The sequence below is a fragment of the Corylus avellana genome, chromosome 6, assembly GCF_965113065.1.
Source record: "Corylus avellana chromosome 6, dhCorAvel1.hap1.2, whole genome shotgun sequence".
NCBI classification, from domain to species: Eukaryota; Viridiplantae; Streptophyta; class Magnoliopsida; order Fagales; family Betulaceae; genus Corylus; species Corylus avellana.
The window spans coordinates 16,821,876-16,846,481 of NC_142495.1; the positions used below are offsets into that span (position 1 = coordinate 16,821,876).

The 24,606-nt window shown below is 37.9% G+C and overlaps 2 protein-coding genes, 1 non-coding gene and 1 pseudogene across 5 annotated transcripts in view; 2 read left to right on the plus strand and 2 right to left on the minus strand.

Moving 5' to 3' along the window:
• The window catches only part of LOC148584950 (uncharacterized), a 2,047-nt gene extending 1,831 nt beyond the window's left edge, over window positions 1-216 (minus strand). For both annotated transcript variants that reach the window (XM_088517135.1, XM_088517136.1), the window contains exon 1: window positions 1-216. This exon is cut by the window's left edge. The gene's annotated coding sequence lies outside the window, so the exon portion shown is untranslated.
• The window catches only part of LOC132186750 (polyketide cyclase/dehydrase/lipid transporter), a 24,038-nt gene extending 7,067 nt beyond the window's left edge, over window positions 1-16,971 (plus strand). The window contains exons 4-10 of the mRNA XM_059600780.2: window positions 4,127-4,544; window positions 4,637-4,737; window positions 5,746-5,812; window positions 14,799-15,026; window positions 15,277-15,735; window positions 16,032-16,104; window positions 16,469-16,971. Coding sequence (XP_059456763.1) covers window positions 4,127-4,544; window positions 4,637-4,737; window positions 5,746-5,812; window positions 14,799-15,026; window positions 15,277-15,735; window positions 16,032-16,104; window positions 16,469-16,713 — 1,591 coding nt within the window. The 3' untranslated portion in view covers window positions 16,714-16,971. The remainder of the gene's footprint in view (window positions 1-4,126; window positions 4,545-4,636; window positions 4,738-5,745; window positions 5,813-14,798; window positions 15,027-15,276; window positions 15,736-16,031; window positions 16,105-16,468) is intronic.
• On the plus strand, window positions 16,916-21,743 carry LOC132187938 (uncharacterized; annotated as a pseudogene). The gene is made up of 4 exons (XR_015912690.1): window positions 16,916-17,042; window positions 17,870-18,711; window positions 19,112-19,207; window positions 21,696-21,743. The product of XR_015912690.1 is annotated as an uncharacterized LOC132187938 (transcript).
• LOC132188901 (small nucleolar RNA snoR8a) lies at window positions 19,929-20,015 on the minus strand. Its single transcript, XR_009440961.2, has one exon. It is a non-coding gene; the product is annotated as a small nucleolar RNA snoR8a (small nucleolar RNA).
• Window positions 21,744-24,606: the final 2,863 nt, after the last annotated feature.

Genomic DNA, 24,606 nt, shown 5'->3' on the forward strand with positions numbered 1-24,606 from the left:
TGATTCTTCATTGATTTGAATAATACACAAAACGTTAGCTATATACATCAACCCTAGCAGCAGAAAAGGAAAACTAACTAAGTTATTTCAAATCCCATGATTTATGGGATATAATAGGACACTAACCAAATCAGCCTAATTCTAGGAATACAGGCTGTTACATAATTTCCTAAAATAGCTAACTATACAAGTATAGAATACAAGTCATTAAACACGTTTTCCCACAATTACTATTATTTTTTTTTATGAATATATATTCTTGGGGTATTCGCCAACTCAAAAAGGGCTATAGGTGTTATCATCCCCCTGCTCAAAAGCGTTTTGTCTCTATGGATGTGAATTTTTTGAATCTCAACCCTATTTTTCTCTTCTCGAGATTTGTCTTTAGTGGGAGACATGTAGTGAAGAGAAATCTTTAAACATTTCCTTTACATGTGACGACAGATCCCTTATTTGTACCTACCACCTTACCAAAACAGGATGTTCTAGAATGTGATTGTCAGCCAACTGTTTGTGAGCAATGTGAGCCATTGGTGGAGGTGTTATGAGTTTATTCTAGGCATCCAAACAGTAAGATTATTCTTTAGTCTCGCAGCCATATGTCGACTCCTGATTCAGGTAATCCCTACGCCCACTTTAGACACCTCAATACCTGCAGTTAATGATATGGATCTTCCAATAGCTCAACACAAAGGAATAAGATCATGTACTCAGTATTCCATATCTATTTTTGTTTCTTATAATAATTTTCCATTATCCTATCGTACTTTTATCTCCTATATGTCCTAAGTGTCTACTCTCAAGTGTCCAAGAAGCACTTGGATGCCCAAGTGGAGGGAAGCAATGCTGAAAGAGATAAAAGTCCTTCATAAAAATAATACATGGGACCTAGTTGGATTACCTAAAGGAAAAAAGGTGGTAGGATGTTAATGGGTGTTTTCTGAGAAATATAAAGCTGATGGCTTGGTCGAAAAATATAAGGTTAGTTTGCTTGCAAAAGGCTTCAGACAGACCTAAGGATGGACTATGAGGAAACATTTGTTCTAGTGGTGAAGATGAAATATCAGGGTCTTTACTCTTGTTGGTAGCAAATTTAGATTGGCCAATTTAGCAGTTTGATGTGAAGTATGAATTCCCTTGTGAGGACCTAGAGGAAGAAATATACATGGAGCTTCCTCCTGGACTTCAAAATAATTTGGTCAATGGTAAAGTTTGTAAACTGTAAAAGGCATTGTCTGGGTTAAAACAATCTCCTAAAGTGTGGTTTGAGAGATTTTCTGAGCCTTATAGAAGTGTAACTATAAGCAAAGTCATGATCACACATTGTTCATTAAACAGTCTTTACAAGGAAAAGGTAACTACTTTAGTTGTTTATGTAGATGACATAATTTGGGAATGATGATGAAGAAATACAAAAGTTATGGAAATATCTCGCTAATGAGTTTGAAATATTTTCTCTGCATTGAGGTAGCTAGATCAAGGCATATGATATTCATCTCTCAACGAAAATAGGATCTTGATCAACTCAAGAAAATAGGATTGCTTGGATGCAAGAAGTTAGGGGATAATGATGAAAGTTCTCTAGTGGATAAAGGCATCTATCAGTATCCACGATTATTTGCAAGGTTTATTATATTTGTCACACACTTTATGCATTCACTTCGGGACGTTCATATAAAAGTAGTTTACAAAATACTTTTGATGCGGTACAATAAGCGTTGAGAAGAAAGTAAAAGAATCGTAGAAGAAAGAGACAAAATTGAGCTGAAAAAGAGACGAAATAAAGGGAGAGAAACGTGAAAGCCCCAAAGAAGGGGAGAGAGAAACATGAAACAAAGGGGGAAATTGACAAACCATCAATCTAAATTTTCATTCGTCATAAGCTATCAATTACAATAGAAAATTATGCGTAAATAGACTTAGAGACTAAACCCTAACCCTAACCCTAACCCACGGGCAACGCCCATTTAATAACGTGCCCAACGTAATTTTATTCACTTACCTAACATAACCCAAGTAACCAACAATTTATTGAATTACAATAATAAAAGATTCGTAAAAATTTAATAAAACATAATAACATGAGAGACCTAATTAACCCTAATACAATTAAAACCTAAATAAAATTAAAGGCTGCGTTCCACATCGACTTCGGTATTTGAAATCTTCACCAAGTAACGTGTTGTTATTTGCTTGACATACTCACCTTAAAATAAAATCTTATACAATTCAGATTGGGTTGGATTAGCCATGGATCAGAGTTCTACTTTGGGATATTGCACTTTTGTGGGAAGAAATCTAGTTACTTGGTGACTTATCAAAAAAAAAAAATCAGTTATCCGGTGCAGTAAGAAAGAGTCAATTGTTGCTAGATTTGGTGTAGAAGCTGAATTTTGATCCATGACCCACGGGATATGTGAATAATTGTGGTTGAAGATTCTACTGAAAGTACTTGGATATTATTATAAGGATTTTGTGAGATTATATCATGATTGAACTAAATACATTGAAATTGATAGGCATTAAATCAAGGGAAAATTGTGTGAAGGATTAATTTGTACACCTTATGTTAAGACAAGGGGAACAACTTTTGGCTATTTTGACAAAGGGAGTTGGGCACACGTGAGACATCTTTGTCTGAGCTTGAGTGTTGAAGAAAGATTATGATTATATTCTCTACTGATCTGATTTTATTGCCATTATTCTCTTATTGTCTTCTGTAATATGCATTGACTGCATTTCCATAATAATTTGTTTTACTTTTCTATTTAAACACATGTAGATGCCATATGGTAGATGCATTAAGGAATAAGATGTTTTTCCTTCTCGCTTCTTTTCCTCTTTTTTCAACCCTAAAACCAAGCCAAGCCAATCGGTATATTAAATACTTGGAACTGCAGATTTCTGTCATTCTTTTTTTTTTTTTTTTGATAGGTAATATCAATTTATATAAAAGCGCAAAGGGGCACAACCCATGTACACAGGAAATATACAATAGAGCCCACAAAAGCAAATAGCTATTAAGCTGAAAATGAAGTACATAAGTCTAAAAATTCGGCAAGCGCTAAAGCTTGCGACGAATGCCACATTACTCCCCATGAGAACAGTGTTTGGAGCACCATTTTCTTCAACTCAATAAGTCCAAGTTCCCGGCCCTCAAAACTTCGTGCATTCCTTTCTTTCCATAAGCACCACAGAACACATAAAGGAGCCATTCTCCAAATTTGCAGAACTGTACGATTACCTCTTTGTCCTCTCCAACTTCCCAAACATTCTTTCATCCTACCCGGCATCACCCACGTAACACCAAACAACTGAAAAACCATGTTCCATAACTCTATAGCAACCTCACAATGCAATAATAAATGATCAATTGATTCACCACTATGCTTGCACATACAACACCACTCCGTCACTATAATGTTTTTCTTACGTAAATTTTCCAATGTTAATATTTTTCTCAGCACTCCTGTCCACACAAAAAAAAACCACTCTCGGAGGAGCTTTACTCTTCCAAGACCAACCACCGGAGCCGAATTAACCTTTACCTTTCATTCTAGAATTCTCTCTCCCCCTCCCTCCCCCCCCCCCCCCCCCCCCATCCAAGTATTTGAATCCTTGAAAACAATTTGGCATTATGGTGTTTATTTGTTGTCTCACATATATAAATTTTCCTGACATTTATGAAATATAGTGTAAAACATTAAATATCAAAAACTCTTAATATTTGGAGAGCTGTGCTAAATGGAAGTTCAATTCTTGTGTAATGGGAGTTGTGACAGAAGAGGTGCTCTGGAAACCACTAAATAGTCAATGCATCATGGTATAAGTGGATACTACTAATTTTTTATTTATAAAACATTTATTCTTTTGAACTCTAATGATGCATTCCTTGTCTCTTGTCTCTATGTAATGCTTCTTGGGCCATAGCTGAGCTTGTACGAAGCTGAAATTTGGACAGGCTGAGCCATGCCTGGTTTGCCATCATCATAAATTTTCCTTTTTGCTCATCAATACATTATTTATGCAAATACTTGTGCAATTTCAGCTATTGCATCATGTTATTACTCTTCTAACTTCTCCTTAACCTGGTTTTTTTTTTTTTTTTTTTTTTTTTTTTTTGCAGTTTTTCATCAACAACTTTATCATATGAAGTTAATGTCATACCAAGATTCAATTTCCCTGCAATTTTCTTGGAGCGGATTATCAGATCGGATCTTCCTGTAAATCTTCAAGCCTTGGCTTGTAGAGCTGAAAGGAATTTGGAAGGTGTGCAGAAGATAGCACTCAAAGGGAATTCATCAGCACGAACATCCATGGGTGTTGTTAGTTCACTCTACAAGAACTTGGATGGTGGCTTGTGTGAAATGGATAAATTGTCACTTGGAGAGTTTAAAGAGAAATTTGCTGGCTCTAATTTGGGTCCCTTGCCTCTATCTTCTAATGAATTGAACAGTAACTGGGGTGTGTTTGGAAAAGTTTGCAGACTTGATCGAGCTTGCATGGTGGATGAGGTTCATCTTCGTAGATTTGACGGTCTATTGGTAACTGTTTTACCCTAGACTATTTTCTCCTGGCTTCCTGATTGACCCTAGACTATTTTAAGAGTTGCTGATAATATGGTTTTGGGCTCAAGGAAAACGGAGGCGTTCATCGTTGTGTTGTTGCTAGCATCACTGTAAAAGCTTCTGTTCATGAAGTATGGAGTGTTTTAACAGCATATGAAAGTCTTCCTGAGTAAGTAATATATGCTTTTGTTTTGTGAACTTCTAAATGTAGTTAATTCCAATGCAGCTTGTCCCTAAGAAGTTGCTTCTGTAAATCCTTCATTGTTCCTTGTAGCATCATTGAATATAGGTTAGTCTCCACGATGTGTATGCCAAATAAGAACAGAAAAACTATGGGCTTGTTAGAATATGTTGTACTTGCTACATAGATACATAAATATGAGGTCATACTCAAAACCAAATTGGAGCTCAATAGAAACTCTAATTTCCTTTATCGCAGCACCAATTCAAGACAAATATTCCTTCTAGTATATTCTTGTACAATTAGCATTGATGGATGGATTTGTGTAATCTTTCAATCTTGCCCACGAAGTTAAAGGAGAAAAAGAAAGAAATTGAGATGTCCTGGGCTCAAGAAGGTGCAAGACATCCTGAGCTGTGACATGCAGAACATTTCTTCTCATTGATTTTTGGTGTGTGAGCCAACCACTTGGGCATGTCACACCTGGGAGCCATGTCCATCCTCTTTAATCACATTGGGCGCCAACAAAGGAGTCCTCATTTAGTGGAAAAAGGCAATAGGTTATACCTAAGTCTGTAGTGGATTTAGTGGCATGTTGGAGAGGTTGCTTTAATATACGCCGAGTGTACTCATATGAAATGCCATACCATCATGCCTTATATGGAGTATTTGGATGGAACTGAATTCTTAGTGATGTGAAAGATCCAAGTAGTCATTCTTTGACTTAATGTTGTATTATGCTTAAACTGGGATACTTTTCCTTGAAATACTAGTTCCATGGAATGCAGTGGTGAACTGAATATGTGATCCTTAAAGCTTCTAGTTTGCCATTTTTCTATATCTTGTGCAAAACTGTGAATTAGATATTCATTGCCCAGTAGTGGTCATTGAGATGGAAGAAGAGTGATGTTACAAGCTGCTGCTGAAGTTGATTTTTTAGATCCGATGGTTTCTTCTGACTTTTTTTTTTTTTTTTTTTTAAATTATTATCTGCAGTATCGTTCCAAATTTAGCTATCAGCAGGATAGTGTCACGAGAAAACAACAAGGTCCGCATTCTTCAGGTACAAGCAAGATATTGTTAGTTGCAATCTGAGGCAATGCCTCTTTTCAAGAATGTTTATTTGTTTTCATATTGAGCTGCTGAACTTCCATTAATTTTCTGTAAACATGTGTTGCATTTGTTGAATATGCCAGGGGACACATTGATGTCTTATTTTTTGACAAGCTAATTACCAAAACCCCCAGAAATGCACAATGAAGTCCAAGCACACCTTAGGGGTCCCTAGTCCTTTAGCTCAACACGTTAACTGTACAACAGCAACAGAAACGGCTCTCTCTATAAGAAAGCACACCTGAACCAAATTTAGCTCCCACAACCCGAGAACATAGGCTGTCTTGAACAAATAAGCACAAACATGCTTAACAAAGGGTCCTTAGTCGCTCCACACATTAACCACACAACAACAATAGAATTCTCTTTAAGAAAGCACACCTGAAGCAAATTTAGCTCCCACAGCTCGAGAACATTGGCTGCCTTGAACAAATAAGCACATACATGCTTAACAAAGGGTGACATGCTTAGCAAGGTGATGCAAGATGAAAAATAAAGAATCGTTTATTTTAGTTTTATTTAGGTTATCAGTTTTATTTGTAATTCAAATAATGGGCTTGACCCAAAGTTTTAAGTTATTTTGCAATTCAATAACAGACTTTGCCCAAAGTCAACCAAATTAGGGTTATGATTTTTCATCTGTCTATTTAAGTGTTCTTTTGTAAGAGTTTAGAATCAATGAATGGATGAACGAAGAATTATATTTTCTGAGTGTGATACTTTTGTTAGAGATGAGACTTCTTTTTTTGAGGTGTGACTCCTCCCTTGGTGGTGAGACTCTGCCAAACTCCATTGTTGATCGGTGAAACTATATTCAACATAGATTTATTTTTATTTTCTGTAATTTTCCTTTTGTGTTGTGTTAATTTGGTATTAGAGCAAATGATCCAACTCATGAGTATTGGCGAGATCACTATAGTTGCTGATCATATGGGTATACTCGGTACCCCCAAGTTGTTGTAGCTTGTCCTAAACTTTAAAACAAGTTGCTGCCCAGACTCTCCTACATCAAATTTTGTATCAGACCTTTTGTTTTGCATCAATTTTGATATCAAACCTTTTGTTATGCATCAATTTGGTATCAAAGCGAGGAGCCACATAGTGTTTTCACATCGTCGAAGATCCTGTAAGATTGGATCAACTTGGCAAGAGGGTAATTCGCTTCTTAAAATAGAAATTCTTCTACGAGATCTTCAAATGATCTTCTTGATTAGTTTTATACTCTTCAATAAGATAATTTGTGTCGAATTGATTATGCAAGATTGTATATACACTTATTTCGTAAATGTGGAATAGTTGAAAGTGAATGTATGACTACTGGTGGATTTAAAAGTGGCTTGAGATCTGAATTTAAAGAAAAAGATGGCTCATGTGTATTTTGAATATCTTGAAGAAATTATTAATATGGCTGTTGTTTGGAAAACATTGATAGAGATTTTGAAGTCTAACAAAAAGTGAAGGAAGCCTCAATTGGTAAGCCAGAACAGCAAGTTGAAAAGTTAAAGATAGAAGCTTTTGTGTGAAGAAGGTTCTCAAATTGCTTAACAAAGAGAAATTTCCATGTTAAATCACCATGTTATCCCAAAAGCTTAAGCTGATAGGAAGAGATAAATTTAATCACTTAATCATTATTTTAATAATGTTAAATACTTCTATAGTGTCATGGGTTGTAATGATGTCTTTCATTTCCCCCTTGGAAGTGTTTGGCGGACTAAGGTTCCACTAAGGGTGGCATTTTTTGCCTGGACGGCGGCCCTAGGTAAGATCCTTACCATGGGCAACTTAAGGAAGCAACACGTTATTGTGGTTGATAGGTGTTGCATATGTAAATGAAATAAGGAGTTTGTGGGCCATATTCTTCTCTATTGTGAGGTTGCTTGTGCCATATGGAAGGTTTTCTTTAGTTTGTTTGGGCTGTTTTGGGTTATGCCTAGACTAGTAATTGACTTGTATGCTTGTTGGTAAACTGCCGGCAAACTAGGAGTGTTGTTATGTGGAAGATGGTGTATTCATGAATTTTGTGATATCTTTGGAGAGAAGGAACGACATGAGTTTTGAGGACTGTGAGAGGGCTTTGGAGGAAATTAAGTTTTTATTTTTCAATACCCTATATTTGTGGACAATTTTTTTGTTTCTCCTTTGGTGATTAGTTATGATTTCCTGTTTCTTTTGCTTCTACTAGTTATGTGGTTTCTCTTGTATATTTTCTGTATACTTGGGGGCACTTTACAAAGTAACGGATTATGTTACTTGGGGATAGAAGAGATTAGGTTAATTTATTGTAGTAGTATGACATGACAAAGTAACGGATTTTGTTAAGTTACTTAATAGAAATTGATTTTAAAGAGTAAATTGTTATTTTGGCCTACCCTGAGGACTTATAAATTATTTCTTATACCATAGAGAGTGATTTGTAATTTAGGCCAACTACGGAGACCTATAAATTTTTTGTTATACAATAGGGAGTGTTTTGTAATTTAGGCCAACCACAGGGACCAATTTTACATTTATCAAAAAAAAAAAAAAATGAGGGCAACTATGCTAAAATATCTTTGTCAGTTTGTTCTAATTGGGTTCGCATTTACCTGATTAGAAAAAAGAACATTTGTGAAACTAAGATTTATTGCTTATGAGAAGTTTAAGTACCTTGTGGATGATGGAATATCTATTTCATTGTGGTTTGATGATTGGTATTCGCCTAGCTCTCTTGTTCTAATTGGGTTCGCATTTACCTAATTAGAAACAAGAACATTTGTGAAACTAAGATTTATTGCTTATGAGAAGTTTAAGTACCTTGTGGATCATGGAATATCTATTTCATTGTGGTTTGATGATTGGTATTCGTCTGGCTCTCTTGTTGGGAGATTTGGCGAAAAGGTTATTTATGATTTTGGCTTACGGACGAATGCCACAGTTCAGGAGATTGTTGATAGTGCTGTATGGAAGCTCAATTCATGGATTGTATAGAAATCAAGAATGCTATACTTTAGCATTTTTAGCCAAATCCGACTGAGGACGACTAATAAGGAATAGTACAAAAAATAGCATTCAATTCCATGGTCTTGTGGCAGATTGGTACAAAATTGTTTGGCATGACAACATAATCCCTCAGCATCCATGATCCTTTGGTTTACCATTAGAGATGGCTGGGTACTCAAGATAAACTCCATGCTTATGAACTCCATACTCATGGCATAATCTTAGAAGTTCATTGTTTTTTTTTAATAAGTAATGTAATGCATTTCAAAAAGCGCAGAGTGGCGCAACCCTAGTACACATGATGTATACAAGAGAATGCCTAAATAGAAGAAGAAAATCATTAAAAGTAATCACTAAGGGAGCTACAACTTCAGCTGTCCAAATAAAAAGAGAATAGAAGAAAAAGGACTTGAGCTCCTCCAACGTCCTTTCTTGGTTTTTGAAATTTCTGCCATTTCTTTCCCTCGACAGGCACCACATAAGGCAAGAAGGCACCATCTTTCACGTGACAGCACTCCAAGAGTTCCACCCGTCTACTAGCAAGCAAAGAAATCGACCACCTGATTAGGCATAAGCCAAGACATCCCAAAGCGATTGAAGATAGCTACCATAAGGCATATGCAACCTTACAATGGAGAAAAAGATGGTCCACGGACTCCCCATTCCGTTTGCACCTATCGACCTCGATGACATGCCTCTTCCTATTGTAAACTACATGGGCAATATGATGAAGATTGCATTCACCTCTTCCTTTCCTGCCCATTCCTGCTCTGTATACGTCACCCTTTTATGTGAAAATGCAGTGTTTCTTGGGTATAAAGAAGTTGGGTTGGGACCATTGATTAGATGGATCAAAGTTTCAAAAGCAAGACCTTATGCATAAACTAATGGTTCTAGCAATGATCCATGCAATTGAAAGAGCGGAACAGGAGAACCTTCCATGATAGACAGACTTAGGAACATTTGTAATGCAATTCATGATATTATGTATAGGGTAAGAATTGGAGTAAGCACATCTCATGGGCTCAAGCCATCTCTAGAAGATAGTTGGATATAAAGATTGTGGGATATTTTTGAGAACGAAGTTAGAGGCTTAGCTCCTTAAGCCATTCTTCTCTATAAGTTTGTTTGATAAGTAATAATTATATAAAGCAAAAGTGCAGAGGGGCGCAACCCACATACACGGGAAGTATAAAAAGAGAGTGCCTAAGAGGGAGAGAAATGAAAGAGACAGTCAGAAAAACTGATCACTAAAGGAGCAAGCCAAGCGGCCGTCCAAGAGTAAAGAGTAAAAAAGAAAAGATGAGTAAGTTCCTCTACAGTCCTAGTGGAATTCTCAAAACATCTAGCATTTCTTTCGTTCCATATACACCACATAAGACAAAGAGGGATCATCTTCCACACCACCGCACTTCGAGAATGCCCTCCCACCCTTACCCTGCAAGGCATGACCCAAAGCAACCCAAACCGACTAAAAATAGTATGCCAAAGAGCACTTGCAATCTCGCAGTGAAGAAGAAGATGATCGACTGACTCTTCAGTCTTCTTGCACATACAACACTATTCCACTACCACAAGGTTCCTCTTACGCAAATTATTGTGAGTCAAAATTTTGCTTAGGGCCGCAGTCCATCCGAAAAAAACCACTCGCAATGGCACCTTAGTACGCCAAATACTCTTCCAAGGAAACACCTCATGATCACTGTTGGACAAGGCCTTGAAGAACGACTTTACCTCGAACTTACCCTTCTTAGACAAGGACCAGCAAATACGATCCACAGTACCTAGGGAGATCTTGCAAGAGTACAACCAATCAAAGAAAGGAAAAACCATATCCATCTCCCAATCCTGGATGGGCCGCACAAAAATGACATTCCACTCGACAACCCCATTCCTCCAAGTAAAGTTATTCTTCACCCAAGCTTCTTTGTATCTAGCAATACTGAACAGGGACGGGAAGGCATGCTTTCGAGAATTTTTTCCACACCAAATATCATGCCAGAAACGAACTTTCGAACCTTCCCCCACCTCAAACCGAATACCTTTGGCAGCTCATAATAAGGACCCCTCTATATGGAATAAGGTCATAGAGAAGTTGGAGATGAAATTGGCAGGGTGGAAGCGAATGTATCTATCCAAGGGGGGGAGATTAACGTTGATCAAGAATACGCTATCTAGTATACCCACATACTATTTATCGTTGTTTCAAATTCCAGTGAGTGTGGCGAAACGGATCGAAAAAATACAAAGAGACTTTCTATGGGGAGGTGTCGGAGATGAGTTCAAATTCCATTTGGTCCTTTGGTCCAACATTTGCATGCCTATGGAGGCGGGGGGATTAGGGGTAAAGAATTTGATACAATTTAATCAAGCTTTATTGGGTAAATGGCTGTGGAGATTTGCACATGAAAGAGATACATGGTGGAGGAAATTAGTGGAGACCAAATATGAGGTGATGAGGGGTGATTGGTGTACCAAGGAGGTAGGAGGGTCACATGGGGTGGGATTGTGGAAAAGTATCCGAAGGGGGTGGGATGAGTTTAAGCAACATATACGATTCGAGGTGGGAACCGGATCTCGTGTGTTGTTTTGGCAGGATGTGTGGTGTGGGGAGGCACCTCTGCAGAATTTGTTTCCCGCCTTGTTCAATATTGCATGTGATAAGGAGGTATGGGTAGAGGAGAATATGGAGAGGATAAATGGAGCTATATATTGGAATGTAAGATTTACTCGACCTGTTCATGATTGGGAATTGGAGGAGGTTTCAAGTTTCTTCGAATTGCTGTATTCACAACAGGTAAGGCAAGGTGGGGTAGATAAAATTTGTTGGTTTCCCTCGAAGAGGAAAATTTTTGAGGTGAAGTCTTTCTACAAGGTGAAGTTAAATCCAGCCCCGGTGGATGGTCCGTGGAAGCTTATTTGGAAGAGTAAAGCTCCTCCGAGGGTGGCTTTTTTCGTTTGGACGGCGGTTATGGGAAAAATCTTAACATTGGACAACCTACGAAAAAAGAACATCATTGTGACAGAATGGTGTTGTATGTGCAAGAAGAGTGGCGAATCTATTGATCACCTTTTAGTGCATTGTGAAGTTGCTGTAGAGGTATGGAATATGATACTCCAGCTATTTGGTATAATGTGGGTGATGCCGAGGAGTTTGAAGGAATGTTTGGAAAGTTGGAGAGGGCAAAGGGGAAAGCGATCAGCCGTGCACATTTGGAGGATGGCTCCTTTGTGTGTAATGTGGTCCTTATGGAGAGAAAGGAATGCGCGGAGCTTTGAGGATCATGAAATGGGCAATACAGCATTGAAGCAAAGGGTGCTACAAACCCTCTTCTCTTGGAGGATATTGGGGTCTTCTTCGCAAGCTTCAACGCTTACGGAATTTATAGATTTATGTGCGTCCTTTTCAGTTTAAAGCTCGTGTAGTGGGCTCTATTGTATACTTCCTGTGTACATGGGTTGCGCCCCTTGCGCTTTTTATACAATGACTTTTACTTATCAAAAAAAAAGAAGTTCCAACCTTGTCGAATATGCTTCCATAAGCCCACACCATGAGAGCCTGAAACCTCCTTCGTGCACCACCCACCATCCTGGTCTTCATACTTAGCTTTGATGATCTTATATCAAAGAGCCTCACTCTCATCCGCATATCTCCAAAGCCATTTCCCTAAGAGAGCTTGGTTAAACTGATGCATCTTCCGAATGCCAAGACCACCAGAGCGCAGGGGACGACAGACTTGATTCCAACTTACAAGATGCAACTTAGGCTCATCTCCCATCCCTCCCAACAATAAATCTCTTTGGACTTTCTCAAGCCTTTTTGCTACACTCATAGGAATCAAAAACAGAGACAAAAAGTAAGTCGGAAGATTAAACAACGTACTCTTAATGAGAGTTAAACGGCCTCCCTTACAGAGATACATTCTCTTCCAACCTGCCATCTGACTCTCCATCTTTTTGATCACATCATTCCACATAAACATATCCTTATACGACGCTCCAAGAGGCAGACCTAAATACTTCATAGGCAAATCGGCAACGCTACACCCAAGGATATTAGCTAAAGCCTCAATGTTCTCCACCTCACCAGTAGCCACAATTTTTGACTTTCCAAGATTAACTCTCAAACCCAACACAACTTCAAAACATAAGAGAATGGGGCGCACATACCGGATTTGCTCGAGAGAATCTTCACAAAAAATCAGAGTATCATCTACAAATAAAGAGTGAGAAACCACCAACTCCGAGAAGACCCTATCTCCTACCGAGAATCCAGTCAAAAGGCCTTGGTCAACCGTCGCATTCACCATCTTACTCAAGGCCTCCATAACAAGCACAAAAACTAACGGAGAAAGAGGATCCCCTTGCCGAATTCCCCTCGAACTGTTAAAGAAGCCTTCTGGAGAACCATTCACAAGAATGGAGAATCTTACTGACGAAATACACCACTCTATCCAAGCCCTCCACCTCCCTCCAAAACTGCATCGATGCAGCAAATACAAAACAAAGTCCCAATTTACGTGGTCATAAGCCTTTTCCAAGTCCAATTTACAAAGAACACCTGACACCCCTGATTTCATACGACTATCCACACGTTCATTTGCAATGAGCACAGAATCTAGGACTTGACGACCCCCAATGAAAGCATTTTGAGAGTTGGAAATGATCTTACCCAAGACAGTTCTCATCCTATTGGCAAGTACCTTAGAAACAATTTTGTACACCCCTCCCACCAAGCTAATGGGCCGAAAATCCTTCATCTCCACCGCATCCACCTTTTTCGGAATCAAGGAAATAAAAGTTGCATTCAAGCTCTTCACCAATTGACGTCTACGATGGAACTCAGCAAAAATTGCCATAACATCATGTTTAACTACACCCCAACAAGCTTGAAAGAAAGCCATGGAAAAGCCATCCGGACCCAGTGCCTTATTACCCTTCATACCTTTTACCACCTCCCATACCTCCTTTTCCTCAAAATCTCTTTCTAACCAACTATTATCCTCCTCATCATTGGACAAAAAAGGCTGATTATCCATTCTAGGTCTCCAAGTGCTTTGCTCCGAGTATAAGCTTTGATAATACTGCACAATATGATCTTTTACCTCGATTGGATCGTCGGATAAGACACTATTAATACGAAACACTTGCACACGATTGTACCTACGATGAGAATTAGCCACCTTGTGAAAAAACCAAGTATTTCGGTCCGCCTCCTTGAGACACAAAACTTTCGATTTTTTGCGCCAATAAATTTCTTCGCACAACAAGGTATTGTCCAATTCTTTCGACATATCCGCCTTTCTAAGCTGTTGTTCTTGCTTGGGGTGTGCCCCTATCTCTTTGTACAGCTTTTTCTTATTTATGTACAGTCATCCAAAAAGAGAAAAGAAATTCTAGTTGAGATGAGGCCTTCCTTGTTTTATTTCGCTTACATTTCTTTAAGCAGAAAAAATGTTTTCTTTGGGTGGAGAATGTGGTCATTTATATTAAAAGGAAAGTCTTAATTCATGTGCCTTTTTTTTCCACTGTAAAGTATATAAATAAGTATATTGGGGAAAGATGGAAATCATGAAATAAGATACAAGATACATGTAGAAATGGCACATGAATTAAGACTTATTTATATACTTTACAGTGGAAAAAAAAGGCACATGAAATAAGATACAAGATACATGTAGAAATGGAAAACACAGTTATATAATGGTAGAGGGTTGTGCCACAGGTTCAAGGTGTATACCATACAGTCACCACTACCATTGCGCCCCCAGCACAATAATGCTACCACCAACACTATACCAGATACCCCACCCGTAGGTTCCACCACTAGCACCTCTAGCTATGAAACCTCTTCTAAGATGTTCTTTGAATGGCTTGAATGGTTTCAATAGTGTCATGCTAAGAATTTATGTTAAGGAAAATAACATTCTTTTTTTTTTTTATTATTGATTATGCAGGAAGGATGTAAGGGCTTACTTTATATGGTACTTCATGCACGTGTTGTGCTAGACCTTTGTGAACATCTTGAACAAGAAATTAGTTTCGAACAAGTTGAAGGGGACTTTGACTCGTTTCAAGGTAAATGGCTTCTTGAGCAACTAGGAAATCATCACACGCTGTTAAAGTACATTGTGGAGTCAAAAATGCGCAAGGATACCTTTCTTTCTGAAGCGATTATGGAGGAGGTATGTCTTAATATTATCTTTTGTGTTAGAGGAGAATCAGCTCTCCTCTGTCTCAATCCAACTTAAGAAAATAATTTGCTTATGAGGTTCTTGGGTGTTATAAGTTGAAGAATATGAAAGAAAAAGAGAGGGAAAGTCGAAGAGAGAGAGAGAGACTATAAAAAAAAATAGAGGACCTAGAATTAGGAACCCTACTTCTAACATATTATTTATAAAAAGAATTTGATATATAGTCATTGCTACTTTCTAGGTTATATATGAAGATCTCCCATCAAACTTGTGTGCAATTCGAGATTATATTGAAAGAAGGGAAGCAGATCAATCAGAGGAAGCCCGTGACCAAAATAGATACTCGAAGGAACAAATTGCTTCATCTAGCATTAATATAGTTGATGATTGTATACCAGCTGAGCAGGTCTGTGCTTTGAATGGTCAAAGTTCATTTAGACAGAGGCCCAGGGTTCCAGGCCTACAGAGAGATATTGAAGTTCTTAAAGCGGAGCTCCTGAAATTTATTTCAGAACATGGGCAAGAAGGATTTATGCCCATGAGAAAGCAACTTCGTTTGCATGGAAGGGTAGATATCGAGAAGGCAATCACACGCATGGGTGGATTCAGAAGGATTGCCTCGCTGATGAATCTCTCTCTTGCATACAAATACCGCAAACCAAAGGGATACTGGGACAACCTTGAACATTTGCAAGAAGAGGTAATGTAAAACTTAAACTTGATCTAGTCATAGGTGTCTAGTTTCTTGGTATTATTAGTTTGCAACTCTTTTGAAACTCAAAGCATTCATATCATGTAAATAGCTGCATGAGTGAGTTTTTGCATGCCCCATAGTTAATAGATATTAGTTTAACTTGAAGTATCCATTAATTTGGAGAAAAAAAAAAAAAAAAAAAAAAAAAAAAAACCGTGTCATTTTGTGTTTATAAATGTGTTAAATACCTTGTTCTAATGGAATTCCTACTCTCTTTTTTTTTTCGTTCTTTTTAATTACAGATAGGTCGATTCCAAAAGAGCTGGGGAATGGATCCATCATTTATGCCCAGTAGAAAGTCATTTGAACGTGCAGGTAAGTGAAGATAAGATCAATATATCCCCATTTATCAATTAGTTGACAAATAGTAGACAGCACAGTTTACAAAATTTCTTAGGTATAGTAATTTAAATGGGCTATATGGACATCCTTTGAAATGTTGGAGAATGAAAAGAAAATAGGGAATCGATAATCACAACTTGGTGTCTTCCATGAGTGAAGCACAAGCAAGAACTGCCTTAGCTGTATTGCCTACATCACATCATGACCACCTAAACCAAATCCAGGTGTTATGATTAAATTCCAAGCTCAAATATTTATAGATCTTGTTTCATTACGTGAAGTGAATGTTGTGATTTGTTAGTCCATTTTCAATAAAATATGCATGAAACTTTTACAGGGCGCTACGACATTGCACGTGCATTGGAAAAATGGGGGGGCCTTCATGAAGTTTCACGCCTTCTCTCCCTCGAGGTGAGGCACCCCAATAGGCAGGGGAACCCTGCCAAGGATAAGAAAATTGATTATGTAAGATCAACTGATGTAAAGGATGAAAACAAGACACCATCTAAACCTGGTATGGCTCAAGATGCACAAAACTGGCTAACGAACCTAAAACATCTTGACATCAATTGGGTTGAATGAGAATGTAATTATTCTTTTATTTATATTTTCTTAGGGATGTTATGTTCATAATCTTTTTTGGCCTGGCCATGGCCGTGAAATGCCTATTCATTGAGGTGGGGATTTATGCCATAGGCATGAAAATTCTTCGGATAAAGCCAACTCAGACTCCATTTAGCTCGAGATTAGGGGTAGTGTATTATTGTTGGGTGGTGATAGTTCAATGGATATTGATTGGATATTCAAGAGCTCTAAAAGTAAAATCTCTTTGCAGCTTAATCTGCGAATTCACCATGACAGGATTATCCAGGATACCATGTTTTGCATCCAACATAGAATTAATACTCTCCGTAGGCCATGTCATTGATCTATCCCAGGAAAATAGATGGATTCAAAGGTTTTGGGGGGTATTTGAGTTGAATTTGACCTAATATGGGCTAAAACTCATCATGATTTGAAGGTGGAGATTTTAGAAACTCTCCATCAGTCTGTGAATGATGTAATCGTAGTAATGGTCTTTATGGTGCTTGTTTGGTGTGCTACCACGACGGTCGGGATTCTTTAAGAAGATATTGATTATCCTTGGTGAGCTTCAATGACTTTGCGGAAAAAAGAAAAAAAAATGCAAAATTAGTTGATGCAGTTACATTTATTTGCAATAAGCTCTTTGTGGTATAAAAATGTTTGGAAAATCCTACTTAGTATGCATAAATGACATAAGTCTCATACTATTTAATTCAGTCCAAAATCATGACGGATTTTATTAGTATGTCAAGTCAGATCTAAGTATATAGCTACACATGCGGTTCATAATAATAAAAAATAAATAAAAAAGATTTGGTATAAAAAATAAAAAATAAAAAGATTTAAATAAGTAAAATTAAAAAAGAAAAATTAAAAAATTGAGAAAAATGCAGTTTGCCTCCCTAAAGTTTCAGGAGCTTTCAATTTTAATACTAAAGTTCAAAAATTGGCAATCTACCCCCTAAAGTTTCAAAAGTTTGCAATTTAAACCTTCTGTTAAATTTTTTTCGTCTAAATAGATGAAATTTGCCCCACGTGCTTGTCACATGACTTTTTTACCCATTATCTTCCAATTTTGCCCTCAATTGAATTCGAAACATACTAGGCAATTGCTATCAATCAACCAATCTCATACCTTTTTTTGGTTCCTCAGTGTCAAAACTTCACCGGTCGCCGGAGGAGAAGCCTCCGGACGGCGTGACTTGGCTTGAGACCTCGCTGCCGTACAAAGTGTCCAGGAATACGTCCAGGTTCAAGTACAGTTGCTGGTACGGCTTGCGCTCTGCGATCCAGATTGCGCGCATCGTGAAGGAGAGCTTTTGAGTTGGGGTCGGAAAATGTGAGGTGGTTCGTGATGGGCGACGACGACACGGTGTTTTTCATCGAGAATTTGGTGAATGTTTTGCAGAAATACGATCATAATCAAATGTATTACATCGGTGGGAATTCTGAGAGCGTGGAGTAGGATGTGACGCACTCATACACGATGGCTTACGGCGGTGGTGGGTTCGCCATTAGCCACCCTTTGGCCGCCGAGCTCGTCAAGGTTCTCGATGGCTGCATTGATCGGTACGCCACTTTCTACGGCTCCGATCAGAAGGTCCAGGGCTGCTTGAGCGAGATTGGCGTACCAATCACCAAAGAGCTTGGTACGCCAGTCTCTATTTCCAAATGTGACTACGTCCAATCTCTGTTTCCAAACGTGACGCAGAAAGACTCGGTCAGAAAGCTAATCACGGCTTACAAAACGAACCCGGCTCGGACCCTGCAGCAAACTTTCTGTTACGACCCGAGACGGAACTGATCCGTCTTGGTGTCTTAGGGTTACACCGTTCAGTTGTTCCCATCGTTGGTGACGACTCAGAAGCTCGAAACGGCGTTTCAGACGTTCCGAACGTGGAAGGGTGGGACCAGCAAGTTGTTCACCTTCAACACACGGCCCGTCAGTGCAGACCTGTGTGAGCGACCGATAGATTGCTGAGGAACCAAGAAAAGGTATGAGATTGGTTGATTGATAGCATTGCCTTGGGTGTTTTGAATTAGATTGAGGGCAAAATTGGAAGATAATCGGTAAAAAAGTCACGTGAGAAGCATGTGGGGCGACAAAAATTTAACAGAGGGTTTATATTGTCAATTTTTGAAACTTTAAGAGGGTAGATTGCTAATTTTTGAACTTTAAGGTTAACATTAAAAAAACTCCTGAAACTTATGGGACTAAACTGCATTTTCTCCTAAAAAAATAAAAAAATGGAGCCACCCCAACTTCGTATTGCAATGAGAGGTGGCTCAGATTAGGACCTGCCACTGCTTGTAAGTTTCTGATCTTTCAACCCTTTCTAGACGACCTTCACATGATATGACATTCACATATCTCTTTCTCTAATACATGATGAAGCTCTGTTGATCTTCACGAGGCATGCAGAGAAGTGGAAGAGTGGCAAAGAAGGGTGCATCAGGTCCTTGGGGCTGTTCGCTATCATTATTTAATCAGGTAGGTACCTCAAACGGCATTATTTGGCCAAAGGGGTGGCCATCCATACCTCCAGTTTTTTTTTTTTTTTTTTTTTTTAAAAAAAAAAGATTTTAGTTTTAATTTTTTAATTTTTATATATTTTATATATTTATAAATTTTGAACGGAATTTGATAGTTGGGACTTTTTTGTTATTTTTGTATTCTAGAAGGAGCTCTCAGAATATTTTTGGGTAAAGTCCATTTAACCCCCTCAAACAACCACCCAAATGACAATTTATCACAAACTATCAATTACGACAATTTACCCCCCAAACTACTAAAACAATGACAATATACCCCTAATGTTAACAAAATGACAAAATTGCCCCTATGAAATTTTCAATAAGACGAAAATACTCTTAAAATATTGAAAAAAAATAAATATATTTAAAATTAATTTTATTTTAAAAAAAAAAAAAAAAAGTTGAAAAAAACAGGAGTGGTTCGAGAACCACCCCATTGGTGGTAGGGGACGGCTCAGCCACCCCCAGGTGCATGGGGTGGCCGAGCCACCCCTAGAGGGTGGATCGGCCACCACTGAAGGCAAGGATTTGAAAGCGTTTTACTTCTCTTCCAAATACATAATTAATTTTCCATTTACACAACAAATTTTCAAACAGAACCATCAAGAAACCATGCAGGATCGAATAATATGTGAGCAAATGAATGTGTAATAAACTAAATGTAATTGAAATTGGGCAGCGCTCATATTCTATGGGTGTAAACGTGTCTGTCATGCCATGGCAATAGCATTCAGAACGAGATTTTTTAAAATCATCACAACCAACCCCATGTATTTGCATATAACAAAAAAGAAAAATGAAATCTTTCTAAAACTTTGAAATTCATACAAGAATTGAAAAAAGGAGAGAACGAAGAGGAAGAACCAGGTCTCTGATGGGCGGCACAGAGGCTTTGCTTAGGCTATGAACTTGGTAAATGATAGCCCTTGTTTATTTATAAACATCATGGGGGTGGCGGGCCACCCCCAAAAACATCTTAGGGGTGGCCGCCACCCCAGAAACATCTTGAGGTGGCTCGGCCACCCCCAAAAACATCTTGGGGGTGGCCGGCCACCCAATTACTGAGATGGCGGTGGCTCATCAGAAATCGCTCGGGGGTGGCCGATCCACCCCCTAGTGGGTGGTCAGACCACCATCTAGGGGTGGTCCGACATCCCTGTTTTGCTTTTTATTTATTTTTTAGTTTTTTTATTCTTTTTATTTTTTTTTATAAATTTTAGTATTTTTGTTTTTATTTTAGTAAGGGTAATTTCGTCATTTTATTAAAATTGGGGGTACATTGTCATTATTTTGGTAGTTTGTGGGGTAAATTGTCGCAATTGATAGTTTTGAGAGTAGATTGTCATTGGAGTAGTAGTTTGAGGGGGTTAAGTGGACTTTACCCAATATTTGTATACCATTGAGACCTTATTGCAAATCAGTATAACCATATGAAGTATTAGGAACTGATTTTATATTTTTCGCCTGATTTTGCAACATTTTCATCAATTTCAAAGGTCAAATAGCTTGGGTGGCTTTATTTGGATTGAGGTTTGTTAAGACCAATTGAGGTATAACTTCAACCGTTAGTGACATTGGTTAAGTGGTCTCAAGGCAATTCTCATGTGATTAGGCACACACTAGGGAGCGAATTCAAATCTCACAATGGGAATCACTCACTCCTAATTAGTGTTAATCACTTTGGGTCCTATTGATGCCCTGGTAAGGTTGTGTCAAGTTATGATTCAATGGATCTTGAGGGAATGCTTGTGGTTCTTCCCCATCTATGCCCCTCTTGACCAATTTATAGAGGTAATGAGCAATTTCCAATGAGTATATGCTACTATGGTAACATCCAAGTAGTTCTAGCGTGTTAGAGTTGCCTTTAGGTCTAAGATACGGATTGAACTGATGATTATTGAAAGAAATGTCTTGCAAGTTGCAACAATCTAATTATGCTTGCATATTGTACAAGGAGAAAACAATAGTGGTATGCATCTTAGCCTTGATTCTACATATCCCCTTAGGATGTGTTGGTTTCTATCCTAAGGTTTATCTAAAGTTTCAATACGGACAAAAATTTCTTGGTGCAAATTTTGGGTCGAGTTCTTCATTTTGCTCTTCGGGTCTTCTAAGGTGGGCTTTCACAAATCGATGATGGTAGGGTCCTTATGAGTTGCTGCAAAACAGGAGTGAGTGAGAAGATCTTCGGCCGAAGCCAAAGATCGTCTGATGCTTAAGTTAGCATGGGGTGAAAGGAGAGGATAAGGAATTAACCTGAGTTTTTGATGTCTTATGGATCTTACCTTCTTGGTCAATCATTTTCCTATTTATATATGCCTTTTCTCATTTGCCTATGCAAAGTTTTTTTTTTTTTTTTTTGTGTGGCTCTTTTGGTTGAGGGTTTTATGCATTATTCTTGTCAGGCGGTTGAATTGTGATGTGACTGATTACTAAAATGCCAGGGACTATGTGTCTCCATAGGGAAGAATCCACACTTGTCACCTGACTTGCGTACATGAAGTGAGCTCAAGAAGCGCATGATTGACACGACACCTACTTTCACAAACAGGTTGTCATTGAAGAGTGCAAAATGTATACACATTGTCCATTGTAGGTAATTTGTTGGCTTCTGAGATTGGGGATGTTACTACTTGGAGACCTGCCAAGTATTGTCTTCCCATAATCTATACGGCCTGTAAGATTGAGTACGCTATGGGGTTCCGATTAGTTCTCATGATGTGTAATTATTATTCTTTAATGCAAAAAGACCCTTGTCACGTTTATATGATGGCTTGTGATGTGTACGACATGGCGATCCCTTAATTAGTCATTTCTTCTATTGATAATTCAAAGATACGTCTCTGCCACAAGTCTCATCGTGCGTCAGGCGTGGAAAAACGTGTGGAAAAACTTCATAGGCTCGTCTGGGACTTCAACTGGCCAACTCGAGCCCCAATCCTTCAGGACAAACCGCCAACAGAGAAGGATTCCTTCGATCATGGTTGGGCTTCCATAAGAGGGTTGCTCCTTAATATTGCGATCAGATTGGGCCTTCGCTATCAGGCCAATCCCTAAAACTTTCAAACTAGGTTGGAGGGGATTGCCTCCAACCCATTCTAATTGTGACAACCCCTTGATAAAATATATGATGTTTTTTTGAAAACATATCACATGTAATGCGAATTGTCGTAGTGGCATAGCAATACTGCAGTATGCCATGAACTTGTGTATTAACCTGATTGATAATATAATAAGTCTCATAAAGCTATATGCATAATCCATGATTCACCAGAGTTTATATCTATGCAGCGGAAATTAAATGACATTAGACATGACATAACACATTTAGAGTTGTTTAATACATCTATGTAAATAAAGTTTTACATGCAAAAGAATGACTACATAAAAGTGTCACAAGCGACGTAAGCCATATACAAAATAGGGAAAAATGCATTTTACCCCCTAGAAATTTGAAGTCTTTTCGAATTTGAACTACAATGTTTAAAAATTTGCAATGTACTTTCCGAAGATTTTAAAAATTTGCAATTAAAACCCTTCGTCACTCATTGCCATCTAAGTAGACGAAAAGTCCATCACGTGCGTCTCACGTGATATTTTTAGGCTGAGTCTCTCCATATTGCACCCAACCCACTGCATGAAATGACCACAGTGCCCCTCATAACGCACGCCTGTTTTTAACAAAGTTGTGAAGCTCCGTTTGTTTGCAAACCTACCCACACGACAGCATTCCAACACCCACTCGATAGCGACTCAGCACATAACCCAAGTTGAGGACAAAGCATCATTTTCTTCTTCGTGGTTCTCGTCTTTCTTTGACCAAGAGCACAGACTTTCTTAGGAGGTATGCCCAAGACATTAGAATTACCTCATTTTCCTGTAATTTTCAAGTTAGAGTTAAAGTTAGGGTTTTGGGTAAAATTAAGGGTTTTGGGGGAATATTGTGAGTTCTTGTAATTATTTTGTTGTGTAGTTCTTAAATTACTTGTATAATTTAGTACTTCTCATTAATTTGTGAAATTTCGATTTGTAAAATTACTTGTATATTTTAGGGTTTTCTCTGACATTGATAGATCATGGTAGTTTGGTTGCTTTCAAATGTGATCAAACAATAAAATAAATAGTACTTAGTAAAATTTGTAAAATTTGTCTTTGCAACAAGCTTTCAGTAAAATTTGTGAATCATTATTATTAGTATTGATCATAATCTAACAATGCAACAGATTATAATTGACATGATGCTTCTAGAGATTAGCAAAACTGTAGAGAAGAAACTCTATGAAAATTACCCTACCATTTTTTTAACAGAAACCCTTCTTTTTTAGATAATTATGTAACTATTCAAAATATGGTCTTAAAATTGAAGCACATATGTGTACTCCATTTTTAGCTGTAACACAGGTTCATAAAACAAACATCATATAATATCAACATGTGATCATGTTGTACACTTCCATAATATCTTACATATCTAAGAACAGTGATGCATACTATACCAATGACTTGCTCTTAATTAATGTACAAGTAGACTAATTATGTATTAGTATATCATATAGGCCATTACCCAAGATAACATTATTATTTTTGGTAGCACTGAACATAATACCTCTATACCTCTATGTGTAGCAATATGATTTTTGGTATGGTTGATAATTGACATTCTACCTCTATATGAACATAATACCAGAACACGATGGATACCTCAAATGAAGGTACAAGCTTTTTTGGTTCAGCTTATAGCAGTGTTTCATCTTCGGTGCAGCGCCTTTGCTTCTGCGAGCAGCCCACTGTTGTCAAAACTGCCAATACTGAGAAAAATTTTGGAAGGAGGTTTGTGAGTTGGGAAAATTGGAAGGCAAGTACTTGATATTTTATGTAATCAGGATATGAACCTTCATTGTGTACTGTTTTTTTTTTTTTAGTTTATTTAGATTGGTGATTATTAGTTGTGATGTGTTTTGCAGATTAGGAGTTTGCCCTTGAATGGTCCTTTTAGGAAGCATACGTCTACCCCTATGACATGCCTACAATCCTCTAAAAAGCCTATCTTCATGGCTGCTAGAGAAACATATATTCTTTGAAATTTTGGAGCTGAATTTGGATTTGGTCTGTCCACTTTAATCATAACACAGCTTCTATTGTTAGTCTGCCTCAAGGTTTCACAATAGTCTCACAGCCTCCCATATTGATCCTCAAGCTTCCCATATATCTTTTTTTTTTTGCCTTCCTCCTAGCTCTATACATCTTGCTTTGATTTACATCCACACTCCATTTATCCTTAACTTTATGTTGGATTACATCCAAAGGCATGTTGGCTGAACCCTAAACTTCTTAATTAGCTTGTTGGCTATCCAA